We start from the raw sequence: 20471 nt of genomic DNA, 5'->3' as shown, positions 1-20471 counted from the left end.
AAAAACATTTATTTTAGGCAAAATTAAACAGACATTTGAGATTACATAGAAATACAATTTCCAATCAAATCACTTAACCTTTTCATTAAAATGCACTGTTGTGTTGATTTAAGTACTTCTGTATGGATTGACCAGTTACGTAATATATAACCATGCCATTTGCAGTCAACTATCATAAAAATCAGTAAAGAAAAGGTTTTCTTAAAATGTGCAAATATTATCTTAGTACTGTGTTACCATTGATAATAAATGGCCACTAAATATACGCTCATTATGTAAAGCTTTTTAAAATACAATAAAAATACAAATCCTATTTGTTAAAAAAGGCCATTGCTATGGCTACGAAACATCCCCATTATACAAATTCCAAAATACTATATGACAAACAAAATTATAAAGACTTTTCTTTATGAAACATATACTATTCTATTACTGATTTTATATATTTTTATATATATATATTTAATACTCTATATGAATGCTGAATAAAGAATAAAAGAGATGAAGAATAACATAATGTAGAACATTAAGGCCCACATTCCGCAAGGTACTCGAGCATATGTCAAACTTTAAGCAAAGGAATAATCCCATTCATTTCACTGGACTGCAAGGTTATAGGCAGAAGTGCTTTGTTGAACAAGGCATAAGGATATACGTGCAACAACAAATTTACAAAAAGCATTTTTTGTGTAAACTGTGGCCCCTAAGATCAAAACCTTAAGTATCACAAAAAAAAGTCTCCTCAAAAGGAAACAAAATATCCAAAAACTCTCTGAAATTTTGTTTTTCCAAATGTAAAAAGAGTTTTCAAAGGACTGAATTTAACTAATGTAGCAATTGGGCATTAAAATGCTAATGATAATACTTCTCTGGGGTAAGTGTAAGATGCTTATGATGTGTAAGTGTTAGATGCTTATTGCTTATGTTAAAGATTAGTGAAGAGTATGCATAGACAAGTTAGCATTAAACTTACAAACAGCTGAAAATTTTGGTGTGCAGTTATTTCTGTAACATCAGTTATAGTAGGTATCAAGAACTTACTAAGTTACACTGAATTCTTGCAGCAAGCTTCAAAATTATAGTAAGACATTTAATATTAAAGCAGACAGTGAAAAAACTATCCAGCAGACCTAGACTGTATTCACTCAGGTGTTGAAAGTGAGTGATGCCAGTAAACACAGAGTGGCTGCTTATGCAGAAAATTACATAAATCCCTAAGTCACTGCAAGATCAGAATCTTATTTTTGAGTTATGATCATTGTGTAATGAATTCCAAATTATACATTTTACAGTTCAAGTATAAAAAAAGAAAAAAAGAAAAAAAAATCAAACCAGCGGGCAATTACTTTGTCCATTCTGCAATTTAGCAGTCCTTCTATGCTCATTAAATGCCAATAACAGACTAACAATTTGTTAGTTTCTAAAATGTGAATTATAAACTTAAAAATCTTCTGGATTTTATGAACTAGTAACAACATATATACTGCCTAGTAACCATACACAGTAATAAGAATTAATTACATGGAATKCAGATTAATCTCTTAAGCATATATTCGTGCTTTTTCATTGCAATTCCAACTTTTTAAAAACTAGATATTAATGATCTTACTGGTTGGACATTAAATAATGGCTTAAGAATTTCATTTCAAAATTCCACCATGTGAAATATTAAGTAAAAATCATGTTTGCATGTCTGCTAACAGAGAGAGGTATGTATGAGCTTTCTGAAGAACTCTCCCAGGCTAATAATCATAAAGTGTAGCAAACTCAGGCCAAAGTGTAACAGAAAGAAACACAACGCTAATTTAATTCATATTTCATAAACAAGTACAACTTTTTACATTTGTACAGGGAAATACTTGAACTAAGTTGAAATTTTACAGAAGCAAACCTTACAAGATTTAACATGGTGAAAAACAATTTTTGGCACATGGATATTTGTGAATGTGTGTTTGGAACTGAAAAACACTGTGTAAGAATTTCATATTTAGTTTCTTGCCATCAGCACCTGCTGTCTAGTGGGTCAAGACAAAACACTGTGCCTTCAAGAGTTAATCCCATTTTGAACCCCTCCTGCAATGAAACAAGACATAGTTAATAAACAGKAAAGCAATTTCTAGAGGATTATGCTCTCTTTCTACAAACTTCTAAATTCAAGCTCATCTTTAGGCAGGTAAGCAGTATTCTGAGACTTTTCATAAGGATACTTCAGAGTGAAACACAGACATTTATATTATCTTGTCAGCAGATATTTAATACGTGTCTCAGTCATTAACCTAAAAAAGGCTGTATTTCTAGTATAACAAAAGAAATATGTATACAAAAGTGAAGAAAATATTAAATAAAAGTATTAAGTATTCATATACATAAGTTGATAGAAAAAAATAAGCCTGATTGCACCACATTGTTCCTGAGTGAAATTCAATGACTGAAAAATCATATGCAGGAAAAATCAGTGCTATGTGAGCAAACAATTTATCATACTAACACTTCAAAGACTCAACAAAATCTCAGAGGTTTGTTCTGAACTGTTCACTGTGCTCAATTGACCGGTGTATACTCTACAGCCTGCTGTCATCTGAGCTTTGCTAAAAGGTGAATAAAATCATACCTGCTCTATTGCAAATGCACAAAGTATGAATTTCAAAGATAACGTAACTCCATGAAATAAAATACAATGGTCATTAGAAAGTTCAAAGAAATTCTTAAAAAGGTCAGACCAAAATTCCTCTATTTGCTCACATTAGTTTTATTAGTAGAAACATTAAAATGTTTGCAAGATAGAGGCTGCCAACCCCTCTGTTGAAAAGAACTTTATTTTACAAGTAGCTCTGAGTTTTAAATGTACTTAGTTTGCACCAGTTCTAAAATGACATCATCACTTTTAATACAGGGAAAGTGTTCTTGTTTTCATTTGTCTTTTCTTTAAAAGCAGCTGAGTAATTGTGGCTTGACCTTCAGAAGAAAAGTCACTTGTGAGTCAAGAAAATCTCAGTCTCTTAGGTAAAAGTATTGTAAAAGCAATTGGAAACAAGGGCTCTGCATAGAAATGCCACAAGAACATCGACTCCAGTGGCACCTGTCAGTGTTCAGTTCAGTACCATGTTATTACACAGTTTACCTACAGAACATTGCTCATATGCTATGAAATCAAAAATGTGTGCTTTTACGCACACATTTTGTAAAACAAAATCAATTCTCTTGTAAAGTCATCTCTATTGGGATTAAACTCAAGTCTTTTCTCGTAATGCATAGGAGCACCTCAAAAGCATGCCTTCCAGCTTTAAAAGATAAATCACAAGTCAAACTAGCTTCATTTCAAACAAATTTTAACCACATGCTAGAATTTTAAAAGTGTATGAATGTTTAATAATCCCACCAGATACTACCATCAGAAGAATAATGCTGAGAAATAAAATAAACCTCCTGGAGATGATTACCAAATAGCCCGAGATTTTTGAAGCAGAGTCTGGATTTTGCTAAAAGCAGATTCATCCTATGAGATGATGTGCCAGACATGCTACTGAACTGTAAACCTTATCCAAATATGTTGGCAACCATTTTGCCTTACCTGGGTGACATGGTGCTGCCAAAGCTTACTGGAATATTTGATGTTTTGTTCTGTACTTTTCAAAAAGCTAACAAAAGCAGCATTCAATGCAAAAGATATTTCAAGCAACACAGTATCTGAAGTTACAGGTAAAACGCATCCTGTTTTACACGGGAACAATGGTTCCTTTATCCAAAGGAAACAGTTAAATTGATGTAGCTTCAGTCAAAGAAGGATTCCTTACCCAGGAGTAGAATTCACAGGATTGGCCTTACATTTTAGCCTGTTCAAGCATAAAATCCTCAGTTACAGTGTGTCTGAAATGCTGAGGTTGTAAAAGGGGTAGTTTGTGCTTCAGTCTGAGGACAGGTGATGCAGCTGCTACACAGTTGCAGTAGCACAAGGACTAGTGCAACCGGTTTAATGAGGACAACCAGCTTCATTGGTAGCTCTCTGGAGAGCCATTTCAAAGCTGTACCAGCCCTGTGACTGATCGTGCCTCCTGTGCCCTCCTCTGTGTATCTGGAGCACTGTAGGTTGGTGTCTTATGCAGCTGCACTTCCAGTGCTGTTGTTCYGGCTGGCTAAGAGCAAATCAGATCTCCGCATTTTGGAAGCCCTCACATCTCATTGCTTCTATGTTGATCATGGGTGACTTTTTTTTTTTCTTTTTAAATTATTCCATACAGCCTAGTGTTTTGTCCCTTATCACCTGCTGCATTTGGTATGATTTCACTTTGAACTATTTCTACTTTCTTGATAAAGAGTGGTTTCCTTAGCCTTCCCTTCTGCAACTTCATTCCAGGTCATCTACCCCCACATTCAGTCCTCCTGATCTTTTAAGCTGTCTTCTACATTTTGCATTTAAACAATCACATTTTTACATATTTTCAATGTGATCAATGTTAAGTGGGTTAAGAGATTGCTGCACTATGTGTATCAAATTTATTAAAAAGCCTTTTACCCTTTATTACTATAATGAACTATCTTCAGTTCTAAAAGAAAAATACTAATGTAGTTGCCAGGTGCTGTATTAGTACCATGCCTGAGAATCCAGCTTAAAAAGTAGGCAGAATTTATAAGTAAAATCTACTATTACAGTGTCAGGAACTGCACTATTAACATATGCATGCTTAAAAAATTGCTTATGTACATAGCTGTCTAACAGGAATATGAACCTTACGAAGTTCAACAAAGGCAAGTGCAGGGTCCTGCACCTGGGGAGGAATAACCCCAKKCACCAGTACAGGTTGGGGGTTGACCTGCTGGAAAGCAGCTCTGCGGAGAAGGACCTGGGAGTGCTGGTGGACACCAAGTTAAGCATGAGGCAGCAATGTGCCCTTGTGGCCAAGAAGGCCAATGGTATCCTGGGGTGCATCAGGAAGAGTGTTGCCAGCAGGTCGAGGGAGGTGATCCTCCCCCTCTACTCAGCCCTTGTGAGGCCACATCTGGAGTACTGTGTCCAGTTCTGGGCTCCCCAGTACAAGAGAGAGATGGAGCTACTGGAGCGGGTCCAGTGAAGGGCTACTAAGATGATTAGGGGACTGGAGCATCTCACTTGTGAGGAACGACTGAGAGAGCTGGGCCTGTTTAGCCTGGAGAAGAGAAGGCTGAGAGGGGATCTTATCAACGTGTACAAGTATCTGAAGGGAGGGTGTCGAGAGGATGGGACCAGACTCTTTTCAGTGGTGCCCAGCAACAGGACATAAGGCAATGGGCACAAACTGAAACACAGGAAGTTCCATCTGTGATTTCAATGTTCACCCGTTAAATCACACAAAACCCACTATCACATCACAGGGTCAGATGCTACAGTTATTAGTAGCATCAAACTTTCATGAAAACCACAAGGTTAAAACACATAGAAAGTAGAGCAAGACAATCTGGACAGCCATCTGGATATTTTTCAGACTTTAAAAGAATGCCAAATCCAGATTGGTTTTTCATGAACATTTAAGTGGAGGGAAAGAAGTGTACAGGAGTATAAACCAGGATACTCAAGGACAGCCGTATCATCTAGGCTAGCATTCCCATTAAATCAAATGCAGCACTCAAAAGGGAGAAATTCAGAACATCTTAGCCCAGCAGACCCCTGGGCAAAGTGATTGCAATCAAATTCCTACAGATCAAGAAAGCACAGACTTCAGATCTCCCACAGCAATCTCCATTCCCAATCCCACACGTTTTGCAAATTAACTTCTTAAATCATTTTGGAATCTGCAAAATTATACTTTGGCAAATACATGATACACTAAAAAAAAAAAAAAAATCCAACCAGCTGTAGTCAACCAAGCTGTAGGAAGATAAGGTTTGTAAGGAAAGAGTCTCTTATGTTGAAACACAGTTGAATTGTGATTAATGTACGTAACTGAGTAAGCATCCTATGCTGTGTTTCTTAAAGCGACACAGAACAATTACAGCTTCATGTCCACTTTCAGGAACACAGTTCATATAGCCAAACTACACGCTTCTCTCAATTCTCATGGCTCCGATTTTAAGGTGCTGTATGATTATTAGTACATCCATGATACAGCATATGCCTGCTTTCAACTTTCCACTCCAAAACCCAGCATTCACAGCTGTAAAAATAACAATGTCAGTTGGAATGACTGGGAAGGAAAACAGATTATCAGCTATGCTTTATCATTTTCTATTAAACTGGATTAATAGGCAGAATATTTTTTCTTAAAAATGACATATATAGTCAGCTCTTGGTTCTGGATAAGTACTATATATAGACATGTATCATTCATTTTAATACATGGTATTTTAAATATTTTGCCTTGTGAAATACAGAATTTCATATTCCAGTAACATGATCCTTAGCATAATACACTACCTGCTCATTAAAACAACATGCATGCCATGGCTTCCTGTACTTTAAAGGTTCAGGCAACAGTAACTCCTCATTTAGTCAGAAAATATTTTAAATCTGCTGATTTTCAGGGAATGCAGAAAAAGACCATCCCCTGACACTGGACAGGAGTGGGAAAAGGAATGGCTCTAAAGTGTGCATCCACATTGTGCCCTGTTTCTATGCTCATATCTGCATAAGACAACATGAAGTAACTGTTTTACTTCCAAGGTGATTTAACACAAGTACTGAACATTTTAGTTACCCAAGAAAATGACAGTATTGTACCAAGAGATAGGATTAGTCTCTACAAGGGAGGAGCAAAGCTCATTTTCACTAGAAAAAATAACCCCCAAACAACCTCCCCGAGAACCCCCACTTTTTTGTTACTTCACGATAACCAAGACATGTGAGTTATTCCACAGTTAAAAAGGATGCACAAAAAAAGACAAAGTACTTCCATTCTATCACAAGGTAAATTTGCCAAAGTCAACCCTTGTGGCTCTCAGAGGTTAACTCACTTTATCACTGCACAGTCTGACTGCGCTCAGTGGGCTTAAGGAACCAAGGGCCAAGAAACCAATGATAAATTTATATGTCTCTGGGAAGATAATCTAGAAGGCTGAGCATAACTTATTTCAGATGGAAATAAGACAAGCCTGCTGACTGCTTCAGGCCATACAGGGAGAATGGTTTGCAGCTCCTGGAAGTTTTATGATATCAACTACCTCAACATTTTTATAAACTATAGCAGCTGTTGTTGGTATGATTCTTGATGGAGGGAAACTTCCCCTCACTATGAGATTTCTGGGAAAATAAAACACATTCATTTTATTCATGTTTGGATACAGTCAAAATAGAGAGGATGAAAATATGTTTCAGCATTAGGGTGGGGGGAAACAGGAGATTGGATAGTCGTCAGAGAGAGGCCTGAGCTGCTAAATTCAGACCTCAGCACATGTTTGAGTTTTAAGCTTTGAGCTCTCCAAAAAGAYCAACAGAGTTTGGACTGAAAAACTGAGTAGAAAGAGCTTAACTGTGAAATCTGGATTCTCACTAAAGTTTAGACATGAAAATATTCCCCCAGAGGTCAGGGAACTTCACCTAATCGCATTAGGTTCAGAATATCGGATGCAAATGAAAAGCATCTGCTCCCTGAAGTTTCTTCCCCAGCACCTCTTCTCTTTTGCTGTGCTTTCCTTTCCCATCTTGCTCACACATCTCCCAATATACACATGCTCTGGGGCAGCTTTTCCTCAGACTGGCACTTGTTGCTGAGGCACGCTACACAGCGCTACATTAGGAACGGGGTAGAAGTTCGGGCTGAGCTGCTCCAGCTGGTCTGTCCCTGGCTGGCACCCAGCTAGCTTGCTGGCCACTCTACAAGTGTGCAATAGCTGTATTTAACAATGCGCTCTCAGAATAAGTTTATAATTTGAACTGTCAGATGTGTTAGTAAACAACTTGCCTCATATATTTAATCAAATACATATTTACTGAAATTCAGGCTTAACTTTTATAATCCAAAGACCTCAGATCCCTTAACTTTGTATTTCAGTGTATTTCAAAGAATGGAAGACGACTGCAGTTTTCTTTAATGTTCCTTATTGTTACATTTCTCAGAGCACACTGCATTTTTTGTGGCTTTACATTTTCTAGTGTCCAATTCACCCTCCTCCTTATAAGGCTGTGCGTCTCACACTTGTAGACCTCTAGCACAGCTATCTTCTGCTCATTATAATCTTTTTAATATTTATTTCCAATTAAAAAAAATACATTTACAAATACGAACATACTAGCACAGAAATCTATGCATCAAAGGTTTTGCTTCTAAAACACAAAACTGGATGTCACTGTTCATGAAGAACATTTCACTAACAGTAATCTAATAATGAAAATTGGATATTAAGACTTCACTAGTGAAAATGGAAAACAAACAGCAATGAAAATTAAGACTTAATATTATAGGCTGACAAGACAGACTGAAGAAAACTAAAATCAGCTTTCTCTATCATAAAAATTGTAGGTCTTAAAAAAAAAAAAAAAGGCCTTCTTTATAGAATTTCATGGATAAAATCCAAATCTTAAAAGATTATACATACATATATACACATACAAAGAATATATATACACAGAGACATGAACACACGCACATTTTAATTGTAAATACTTTAAATACCATTATTAAAATATGATATACCAACCATCGCTGACGCTAGGCACCCAGGGAAGCATAAGAAGATAAAAGAGATATTAGCAAAAACATGTTTCAATTTGTATTATGCACCACCACTGATTCATACTAACATCATCTACAGAAAGAACTTATACATACCTGGCAACTAAATCTACCAATGGTGATTTACAAAGTGCCGGAAGGATGTCATATTTAATTAATTATACATAGCTTTTGCTTTGGCCAAAATCAGAAGTGAATTTTTCACATCTGATCAGCTTTACCCTTGATCTCAATTGGATTATATATGAGCAAGTTTTGTACCTACACAAAGACCCACAAATTAATTTTCAGTGAAGGTGTCAGGGTATGCCAGACTGGTATGCTAGCATACTAGAATAGAAAGCACACAGGAAAGCTGGAAAAAATAAAATATGTGTGCAGGGGGGGAATACCTGACCAAGGCAAGATTCTTTTTGGTAGGCCATAGTAAAGCCCTAGGGTTTGGAGTTTTTTGTTGTTTGGGTGTTTTTTTCGACCAACAGATTAGAAACAGCGATTAGACTGTTCCACTTTGACTTCAAAAATCTTTGATAAAATAGCCTTCCAGTGTTCGATTTGCTGATGTTTTATGAAGTGATAGCAGTTTGCATGTCTTGTACTGTAACATGTAAAATTTTGTCAAAACATTGTCTGTGATAAGAAACCTTAGTGCATGATACTTACCTGTAGTCACAGGATTTTTCCAGTATCTACAGATATTATAGTATAGTTTTTCTTACAATGGGCTATACACAACGGATACATTGATATATATCAATGTGAAGTACTAAAAGATTTCTGTTTTTGTGCTGAAGGGCTTAGGAGTAACATTATGGCATTCACAAAACACAAGCAATTTTAATGAAAGTGAAAAGCTGATTTTGGCTTTTAGTTACTGTGTGAATTATGCAGGCCAGAGTGAATGTGAGCAAGAAACTAAAATTCCTATCTGAGCTGAATTTGCTAGTGGTGCTGTTCTAAAACTGGCACGGAAAATGAAATTCCACACAGAACAGGAATTCAAAATTTTACTTAGGAAAATAAATAGAAATTAAATCTTAATTCAACCAAGATCAGGGCAGTATCTGCTCAGATACCATACAGTATTTCAGAATTAACATTTTCTCATGAAAAAACATCAGTTGAGAAAGGTTGGATCAGTTCTCATGAGGTTAAGTGTCCCAGAGTACCACAGTCAAAGGCAGATATTTTTACAGGCAGCAGAAAATTGCCATGGCCCCTGCTCCTACTTTGCCTGTGCCAATGCTATGGAAACCCACACTGCTGCCACCGAGGGAACCATCAGGGTGTAAGGGTAGTGATGGTTACTGGAACCAAAGGGTGACAAGATCAGCGTATCTGCCTCGAGGCCTCTCGCCTCAGCTCTCTGTTCCAATTCAATCCCTTCCTAGGCAGGGGCAGCAGTATCCATTTTGATTGTGCTGCTGAGAAACCTTGCATTGGTGCAGGTGTCTGCATTAATACCATGGGCTAAGGTTTTTAAGGATTCCCAGGCAGACAAATTCCAGTTCTAATTCAAAGTCAAGAATACTTTTTTTTTCCTCTGTGTGCGCAGTCTCAAATGTATTTGTAACATACTATAAACATATATTTCATGAATATTCATGTGGCAACGAAAAATCACATAATTGATAAGTCAGTAGTTACCTGCATCTCATCTAGTTTGGACTGAATGTCTGGAGGGAAATCTCCTGCTCCGCAGCTAAAAGGGTCAAAAGGTTCTGCTCCAAAAAGGTCTCTCTCTGGAATAACAGAAAAATGAGTCACTGAGAGAAAAGGTATGGTCTCTAACAACAGCTCTTTGAAAGGAGACATCTCCTTAAAAAGCTGAATAATAGTACATCTAAGCCTGCAATTGGTTAACAATTAGAAGAAAAAACTAACATCTGAATTTGAAAGTCAGGTCTAGATTAGCATTCCAAATGTTAATATTCAAATATTTTTCCAAGAACACCATCTTTCACAGAACACCAACTTCTGTTTAAGCCTCTATTTAGTTTTCATTAATGCTTTTATCTTCTGCAGGGATTTTAGGGAACCAACAAGTAGTAGTTCCAATTTAAGTAAGAGATCCCCTAGTGAAGTGAGTTCTAGAATCAGCGCATATGGGATTTTCAGAAATGAAGAGGGAACAACTGTACATCAATTGTGAAATTTAATTTTAATCTTTTATCAGAAACATATTGCTGCAAACAAACCAGTCTTCAGGTCCCCCGTCTGCCACTTCTTGTCATCAGGTTAAGGACTTCTTTGCAAAGACAAACAACTACCTTTGCTCATGGAAGGTAAGCCCTTCATTCGACCGAGTTCCTCAATGCACAGCTTGCAGTAACTAAAACTAATTGTYAGGGTTTTTAAATCTTGGATGATATTATCAATCAATCAAGGAAGAATGAAAAAGCCAGATGACCATTAAAGGTCACTTACCCTAGAATTCCACTAAACCTGGATCCATTGATAGAATGACTGAAAATTTCTCTTTGTCAATACCATATAGTTTACCACTTTCACTTCTTAATTCTATTACGCTTTTTGGTGGGGGTAGGGAGGTGAGGGTTTTTTTGGTTTGGTCCAGACAAGAACCACCCCCTCCAAGAACCCCCTTTTTTCTTACTAGAACACTGTAATGCTAGTTCTGCTTATCTGATAGCCCAACTAATCTCCATTTTTTTTCTCCTCAGTAGTGGGAAGTTTTTTCCCTACATGTAAGAGTGCTGTCTAGAAACAGTTGTTCTAGTTCACATTGGATTGACCTAAACCAGTATGAAAATCATTTTGCTATCAAAATTCAACCACACTGACTGCAACAATGGCAGAGCAAAGTTAATACAGCCTTGTTATTCCTGGAGAGAAAATTAAAACCATATTCTATCTCCTAACCTGCACRCTGGCCCAGCAGGAAACCTGAGAAGTGTAATACCTATCTTAAAACTGTTAGCTTAAAACCATAAAAGTAAAAAGGTCTATATTAATATCTTTGAAACTACCAGCTGGTTTTGTGTTTTAGCCCAAAACATTACCTGTAACATCATAAGATGGAATGCTGACAATTGACTATGCAGCACTAAATAGAACACTGCAAAGCATTTTCTAAATTAAGTGAATACATATTGCAGTGTTACCACTTGTTATTAATGCTGAAGAATGTGTATATAGCTAAATAAACGTCTATTTATTTTAGCATCCCTGAATTTTAGCCCTGCACTAGTCAAGGCTCTTCAATGTTTTATCATTCATGACATCTCCATAGGCTTTGATCTAATCTGTTAGGGTTATCATGCTGCATTGCACAATATTATATTTTAAACAATGAGCAGCTATCATTGTTCTCACAACAAAGTACAGAAACAAGCAGGAACTTTATGGCTCAGATCTGAGAGGCTTATTCCAAAAGCACACCTGAGTCAGTAAAAGTCTAATCTTTATTGGCAGAGGCAGACCACCTTTATGCAAAAGACACTTTGACTAGGATAGGCTAATACAAAAACTAGGATCTGCCTGGTCTCTTGCTTCTTTTACAGACCAAATGGAACTGCTCCAGTATGACCAGTGTCCTTACATGCTCTGATGCTCCCTCCCTAGTAACCTTCTGATCTGTAGCAGCTTTGATGGTCAATCTAACCTGTACTGGGGAGAAAGTAATTATGCTTTACGTCCTGCTTAAGTCTATTTGTCATTATGTACATTATGTACATTTTTTCTTTCTTTCTTTCCATAGTTTTTTACCCTAAAAAGGAGCTGACAGCTTTCTGTGTGGTCAGACAGCTAAAAGCAGCAGTTTCAACACCAAGCCTTAGTAACATGCAAAGAATATATTTATGAAAGAACAGTAAAGAACACAACTCTTGCATTGCTTAGCACTGAAATATGACTTATCACTATCTCTAAAAGCAAGTACTTTGCACATTATTCTGACTAGTTTCCCATTCATGCCTAATTATTGGGCTTTTACTAAGGACAGCATTTCTGAGCTCAGTAGCAGAAGAACTGCAGAAGGTATAGCTCTTTTAATTTCACCTGCTTTCAGGCAGACAATTACTATGTTTATACTGTTATTCAAGGCATACTTTGAAATTAGCTACAGAGTGACTTACACTAAGTGGCTGAGCCTAATAAGCTCTGTAGACAATCAAATTCCAAACTGATAGGTATTTCCTACCTGGGTTTCTACAAAATATTATTTTGGGAACTATCCCTTTAACAACTTGGTAACCATTTCAGTGGCAGGCTGAAAAAGTCAACGGATATAAGAAAGATTGCACTGCTAAAAGTCATGGATGGACAAAGTTCCATAACATATTTTCAATAGCATCAACAGTGTTTCATGTTTAAACAGAAGCTGATGGATATATCCAAGCTGGATGAATACTGAAATTTAGTCCTAAAAAGCTCCACTTTTGCACARGATTTCCACAGGCCTACCTCCATTTGTTCACCACACAGTACAGAGGGGGCCCCTTTAACAGAGACAGCACAAATCAGTAATTTTTCATGCTAGTTTATTTGTATGAAGATATATTAAATATATCAAGACTATCTCTCCTGGCATACTCCAAAATAGCTGTAGTATAGACAGACAGACAAATTTTTCTCCAATATATAGCAACCAGTAAGCCTTTGAAACTGATCTTTTCAAACAACATATATAACTTCCTTTTCCTCATTCTGGCCAATTCCATTCCTTCCTGGATGCAAATAAATTCACAGCTTGGGAAACTGACCAAAAAAATTCAAAACCATGAAATGCTAATATTTTACAACCATAACCCAAACCACAGAAAGAAATGAACAGGTAATAAATTCTTGTTCCTGTGACCTATCTGACATTCAGGACAGAGTAACAGAGCAGAAACAAGAAATACTGGAGAGTCGTGGCCCGCCCTCTGTAATAAACTCAAAACTAGCAAGAATCAAACAAAACTCCACAAACATTTGACTTTTCTGCTGCATTTAGCATCTCAATCTTCTTTACATTAGCGACCATGCAGATAAAGAGTTATGCCAATATATGCTTTCCCCAGATGTCTTGGAGTAGCTGGGCTGACAAATAAAAATTAATCACATTAAAGAGAAGCACCCAAGAAAATATTTGGGATAAGCTGGGGTAGCAAAGTCCAGGAAGCCTTTTCCTTATCTGCAGGCTACCCCCACTCCCCCCCCTTTTTTTTTTTGGAATTACTGCAGCGTAAAAAATGGTTCCACTATTATTCTGAAACAGACTCTTAAATATCTTTGGAAAGACAGCATCTTGGAATGATTTCTAAGTCTACCATTTGTGACCTTGGATCGTTGCAGATGTATTTGAGAGAAATAAACGTTGAACAGTTTGACAGAGAATGTTTTTCTCCAGTCCTTCTGAGATATGACAATAATGCTGTGCCAAGAAGAAATATAAAAATTAATTCCTCTTAAGAGGACCCATAAGAATGTTTTCTGTCTCTTATTCCATGCCCTAAGGAAGCAGCAGCATGGCATTTAACACTGCATTTTTGTTTGCACTATGTATGGGTCAATTTTTCAGCTGAGCAATTTTTATATGGGGTTGCACTGTTTATGTTTAGCCTCCAAGCTGCTGACTGTAAAATAAGCTTTAAAAAGTAATTTTCAGGAACATTTTGAGTAGAGATACAACTCTGGAAAAGGCTTTTGTTTTTGAAAGAATCACTGTTTTGCAATTATCACCTACAGGGACACTACGAATTTGCTTGATATGCAGCTTCCTGGCCAAAAATCATGCAATTTTCTCCTTTAGATTAGGTTGTAAAAATAACCTATTTGGTATTTCGAAGGTATCCAATAGTGAGCAGACATTTACTGAGAAGCCATATTGCTATACTGTTGACTAAGATCTGGAAATTTCAAGAATCTTATCCCATTTTTAAAAGCTTAAATCTCTTGGAAATAATAATCTTTCCAAGAAAAGGCCAGTGCTGCACTCTTCTTCCAGTATTAAAATTAGAAAGCCCCATTTCTTGACTACTTGCAGAAAGCTAGTCAAAGGAAAAGACATCAATTATAACTCCCAATTTTGGTGCAAAACATGAGTGTCTAACATAGCTTGTTAGGTTATATATATACATATATATTTTTATATATGTGTGAACGCATATGTGCGTGTATATATATGTGTATATACACACACACACATATATATACATGCCCACATATAATCTAAGTAGCCCACACTCCCTCTTCCATGAGAATGCAGTGGTCTCAAGCTTTTGCTAGGAAGAGTCTTGACTATGAGCTGGAACTTCTGATGAGAGAAGGACAATAGCACAGGATATTTTCAGACATGCTTCAAAATTACATGCTCAATTAGGGAGTACTGGGATTCGAACTTTACCACATCCCAGTGCCTGATTCACTGAGTGACCAGATATTCTGGGATAAGTCTTGCAGACCTTTTCAAAAATTTTTTTGAAACTTTAAAAATCTTTCTTGAATGGAATTGTAATTTTCCAGCCAGTGCTAGGGTCCCTCTGTAGATAAGGAAAGGTAGAATTAACATGATCAACTATGGAGCCTAAAGCTCAATCCTAAGTACCTGAACGGGAGCTGGCAAGCAAAATTGTCAAATCTGGGCTTTTTTCTTTATGAAAAGCTAAATTGTCCTCCTAGTGCCAATTTTCTCCAATGAAACACTTTGAATTCTTCAAAGTACTTGATGATGTTACTGGTTTCCTGAAAATGAGATCTTTTTTTCCTGTGCAGTGTTATGATTTGCCAGCTGGCCTGTTAATGAGAAAGGTGAACTTCAGCTTTGAAAAGCACGTTTTGCTTGAGCAGAGCAAGTGTCATCCCTAGGTAACAGATGAATCCCACGTATGTTGCTCAGAGGAAGTGAGCAATCGAGATTGACACTGGAAAACAGATGGCATATCCTCATCTTTCTCCTTGTTTACTACTAAATGTGATAAAGGTCAAAGCGAAGAAAGTGTTAAGGAACAGAAAAAGATCACCCCATAACTTCATCAAAAGTGATGAAAAACCCCTCCCTCAAGTGATAAGTGCAGTGGCAAAGAAAGTAGAGACAAGAACATGAAAGAGGACCTCAGAAAAGGGGAAACTCCAAATTCTGGCTCCCCTTGGTTGCCATCTACTTGATGTATATTGGAGAAAGAAATGCCAGCTTGCCTGTACTGGCAACAATAACGTCACATAAAAGAATATATTATTTTACACTATTATAATAGTGAAATATTACACAGCTGGAATGAAGTTCTTATGGGATCTGAACTTTCTCATCCAAGACTAAGTTCCTGTTTGATTACAAAATATTCACCTTCTGTTTCAAACTGTATTTTTGGAATATGCCAAAGGGTGTTAACAGCTGATGAATCAACAATTTTCCACATATGCTTAGAGTACCCATAAGGTAGACTGAAAGAGCAGTGATGATAAGAGGTGGCATTGACTGCCTATACTCTGAACTACATCATCTTAATTTAATGCAAATGAATAAAGTACAGAATCATAACACTTATTAAACAGTGTATATCACTGAATAAATAAGCTATTTATAGTATTATCTATAACACAAGTCTCACTGATTAAACAAATACAAAACCTACAAAGGTGGAATTTGCAAGACCAGTGTTGAGTGCTGACTTTCACTAAGTCCAAAAGAATTTTAGCACTGATTTCAATGAAAGCAGAGGCAGAACAACAGCTAGTATAATAGAAAAAAAAAAAATTGTCCTGTAATTCAAGTTACTAATTTTGAAGCCAGATATATATGCTGTGCATTTTATGTCTATGCCTGTAGCTTCAGAGGAACAAATTTGAAAGCATGTCTTTTTTTTTTTTTTTAAACAAAAACATAAAAATTTTCTTAATAGAACATAAAGAAAACCTGTTAAGCTAATCTTTAATTCTGTTATTATAACCTCTGAGAAAGAGGTTATAATAACATATAAATTCATTTAAATTCAGTTAAAATCTTCTTTTGAAAAAGGAAAGAATTTTATATTGAATCAATAGCCTGGGCATCTACTTTCTATTCAGAGGGTGGCAAGCACTGCGAGCAATGGAAAAGGAAGATGTTTACATAAGATATTGGGGAAGACTGTCTGAAGTTTTGCCATGTGCCTTTGTAATTGTGCACAGCTCTTCTTCATATCTGAAAATTCTGTGTACTAGCAGTATTTCCCAAAACTGGCAGAAACTCTTAGAATGTGGTCTTACATTGTGGCAAGTAGTAACATTAATGTTCCTTATCCATACTAAAATAGGCATCAGAGACAGACTATATTACAGGCAGACTAATATTTCTACAACCTCTAACACTGCTTGTGTTCCCATCCCCATCTCCTCAGTGGTTTCCAAAGCTTTTAAAACTTATTTGTGGACTCCTAAAAAAGTTTTCCAGTGAAGGTGAAAACCTTTCCCTGACTGCCTTGAAGCTTTTGGAAAATAAACTTGCTGTTCCTAGTCATCTGCTAGAGATCTTTTAGAAGTGGTCCGCAAATCTGGAGAGACCCATCAACTGTGGCTGAAAAACAAAGCTGTAGATGATATGAAAAATAATATTAAAATTATTATGCCAACACAGTACTTGTTCAGCTCTCCCTTCGGCATTATCTTCACCATACTTACTCCACCTGCTGCCTCCCTCAGAAATGTAGATGCTAAAACTGTGTCTTGATATGGAAAGAACTAATAGAAAGTCAAAATATTTCCTGAATTAACTACAAAAAACATACTGTAAAAAGAAAAGCCAAGTTATAATCCCCAAACTCCCTCAAACTGTTAATATAATAGCTTCAGCAAGTAGATAAATTTGTTTATAATGTCACTTGACAGCAACATCAAAGTCTTTGGGGAAGATGGTATAAAATGAAGTGGCATCATCAAATGCAATTTACAAAAAACGTATTTGCCTTGTCATGCAAAATGTACATAAATCTTTTCAGATGCTTTACTGAAAAATATAATGTAAGCAAAAATTAGGTCAGTTGTCACAAAACTTACTGATCTCTGCAGATCTACTGGGTACTGGAGGAGGCTGTGTGCCATTGCGAGTAGGTGTTGATGACTGAGGGGATATGGGAGAAAAGGGAACCATATCAAAGATGTCAGTGGAGGGTGATTTAGGTGTCACACTGCCTGCCTACAATAAGGACAATAAATATTAGGGCAGTATTTCACATTAAAGGAAAAAAATCACAATACTGAATTCTTCAGCATGCAGATAAGAGCAACAGTTTCAAAAAAGTTAAAACAAAACAAAACAAAACAAAACAACAGCATGCAAAACCCAGCTCCTGACACCAAGCAAATGGCATTTGCAGTCCGGAGGCTATGAAACATGCTAAAACTATCCAATACATAAGCAGCATTGTAAGTTTTCCCTTTTCAGTACATCTGATACAGCCAGAAGTATATCACAGTTAAACCTGAAAAGCTTGGAGACAAACAGTTCTATATTCCACAAAGAAGTGTGAATAGAGATATTGTTCACAAGACCCATTTAAGATAATAAGGCAATAGCAATATGCTATATCCCTGAATGCACAGAACCAATAGCTGAACTTAAAAGATACAATCTCAGTATTTCTAGTTACTAATTCTTCCTTATGTGGTTACCTATTTGACAACTTAAGAAAGCTGCTGTGACCAAAGCTTCAAGTGTATTTTTATTGTGTAGCAACCAAGAAATGCAATATACTGAATACAAAAATCAAAATAAAACTTTCTCATCCTTGAATATGGAGCAGAACAGATTTCATTAGTAAAGCCTGGGATTTTTGGCAGGCTTCAAAAAATACCAGATAAACAACCCCTCCTCCCACCCACTTCCAACTCAACAATTACTATGGTTCTACAGCCATATTTATGTTTTAACGATTCTCTCCTCCTGCCATCAGTCCACTACTTCAGGACATAAACAAGGCACAGTTAAGCCAAAACAAACTAAATGCTAAAAACAGATGAAGAAATAGATTAAAACTTAGACTGACAAACTCAAGCCAAAATATATGTACAAAACTAGTTTATATGTTAATGTTATTACTTAGACATATAAAATACTACATTCTGGGTAACAGAAAGACTATACCACCAGGCACAGGGACAATCTGCTACTTTTAAAAAAGATCCAGTTTAACCATAATATTTGCATGAAAAGTTTTAAGCGCAAGTTAAACTGGTCAGACATTCTTTTATGCAGAATACCTGTATACCACAGCCTGGCAAATTGCTAACTTTTATCATGGCTGGTCCATGAGAGTTTCATGGGCCTAAACCTTATTTTCGAATATTACTTCCTTTAGTGTCCATGCTTCAGCTACTGAAGCAATCCTTTCACAGTAAAGATGTCACAAACTTCTAAGCTAAGTCCATAGGTAGCCTTGAACTACCTCCCTCTGGATTTTGCAGTGGCTGCAGAGAAGGAAAGGATATGAATCATAGTCTTCCATTGAATACAGCACTTAAAGAAAACTAGATGAGGAAGTCTTATATTACCTATTTAAGAATTTTGAATTCATTTTTGAAATTTGGATTAGTAGAGATCTAGAACTGTTCATTACCTCCAGGAACTTGGGATATTTCTATCTAGGTACACTGAAGGGCCACGCATGAACCAATCCACATTTCGTATGTTGTTTTTTCACTTTGATCTTTTTAAAAAGCAATTCTCTCAGCCATGTTACTCCCTCCAAGATCAGAGCTGAATTTGCTTTACAAAATAACTAATTTATAAGACTTCTACACATGCGCTAATCTTCCTGCATTCAACAGGAACTGACATAAGAATTTCAAGGATTGTCTGTTGCAAGACGACTTAAGTGAATACTGTTTAGACACAGTAGGCTTCCAGTATGATGCTCATAGGACTTGCATTAGCCTCAGAGAGTCAGAATAGCTCAAGCTGGAAGAGATAACTGGAGGTCATCTGCCCCCACTAAAAACAGGGCAATGTACGTGCTGTGACCCAAAGTAAATCCATAGTGAACTCCATATCCTTCATACAAACAAAATTGAGTGTAGATAGGTTTTGTCTGCATCAGGAATGYGGGACTGGGTTCAATGAGAGTAGGTACGTGCTGTGCATTAGGCTACACTTCCCATTAACACTGATGGATGATCCTAAAATGACTTGGAGATAGTAAATACTAATAGATCTTCCTGCATTTATTAGAGTGTTTATGGCTACATAGAAGCTAGATAAATAAATAAACAGTATTTATGTTTAGTCTTAAATGAGTCTTTTTGGCAAAACAAACTTTTCACTGACATTTTCTGTTTATGTGTCATTTTGTTGAAGTTACTGGACATTTTGATACTATGGATACAACTAGCTTAAGTAAAAATATAATTTAATTATTTTAAGAAATGGATATTTCTAAATCTATACGAGCACAAGAAGCATTTTTATTTAGTGAACACATGCAGAAAGCCATGATGTTTGCCAAATACAGCCAAATGTTACTTGCAAATAGAAGAGTTGAGAGTATTCGCATATTGCTATGAAAAGTGGGCAATATGCATATTTCACATTTAAGGATAATTTTCAACCTTCATTTTGCACAGAGTTTTTATAAGGTATATTAAAAGATATTTAATGGCTGACTTTTTCTACTAATCAAAGAAAAAAAAGCCATTCAAATCAGACCTTTAGATTGTTTGCTTTGAATAACTATTCTTAGTATAATGATTTTAACAAAAGATTGATAAATAACACAGAAGTAATTCATTAATGGATTAGTTTTAAAATGCTGGAAAAATAAGAATTTTTGTTGTTGTTGTTTGGGGGAGGGGGGGAACCAGGGAGAAGCTATGCAGAAATAAATCTTCACAAATTATGTATTTGTTTCAGAAGAGAAT

General features: G+C 36.3%; 1 protein-coding gene across 1 annotated transcript in view; it reads right to left on the bottom strand.

Moving 5' to 3' along the window:
• Positions 1-2001: 2001 nt before the first annotated feature.
• The window catches only part of GULP1 (GULP, engulfment adaptor PTB domain containing 1), a 54637-nt gene continuing 36167 nt past the window's right edge, over positions 2002-20471 (bottom strand). Inside the window, exons 9-11 of the mRNA XM_026069059.1 lie at positions 17616-17754; positions 10290-10384; positions 2002-2073 (exon numbers count right to left, since the gene is read on the bottom strand). Of these exons, the coding sequence (XP_025924844.1) occupies positions 2002-2073; positions 10290-10384; positions 17616-17754 (306 nt within the window). The remainder of the gene's footprint in view (positions 2074-10289; positions 10385-17615; positions 17755-20471) is intronic.

Source organism: Apteryx rowi, unplaced genomic scaffold (genome assembly GCF_003343035.1).
Source record: "Apteryx rowi isolate R43461 unplaced genomic scaffold, aptRow1 scaffold_286, whole genome shotgun sequence".
Classification (NCBI taxonomy): Eukaryota; Metazoa; Chordata; class Aves; order Apterygiformes; family Apterygidae; genus Apteryx; species Apteryx rowi.
Note: the sequence above shows the minus strand (reverse complement) of the source record. Positions and strands in the feature narration are given on the sequence as shown.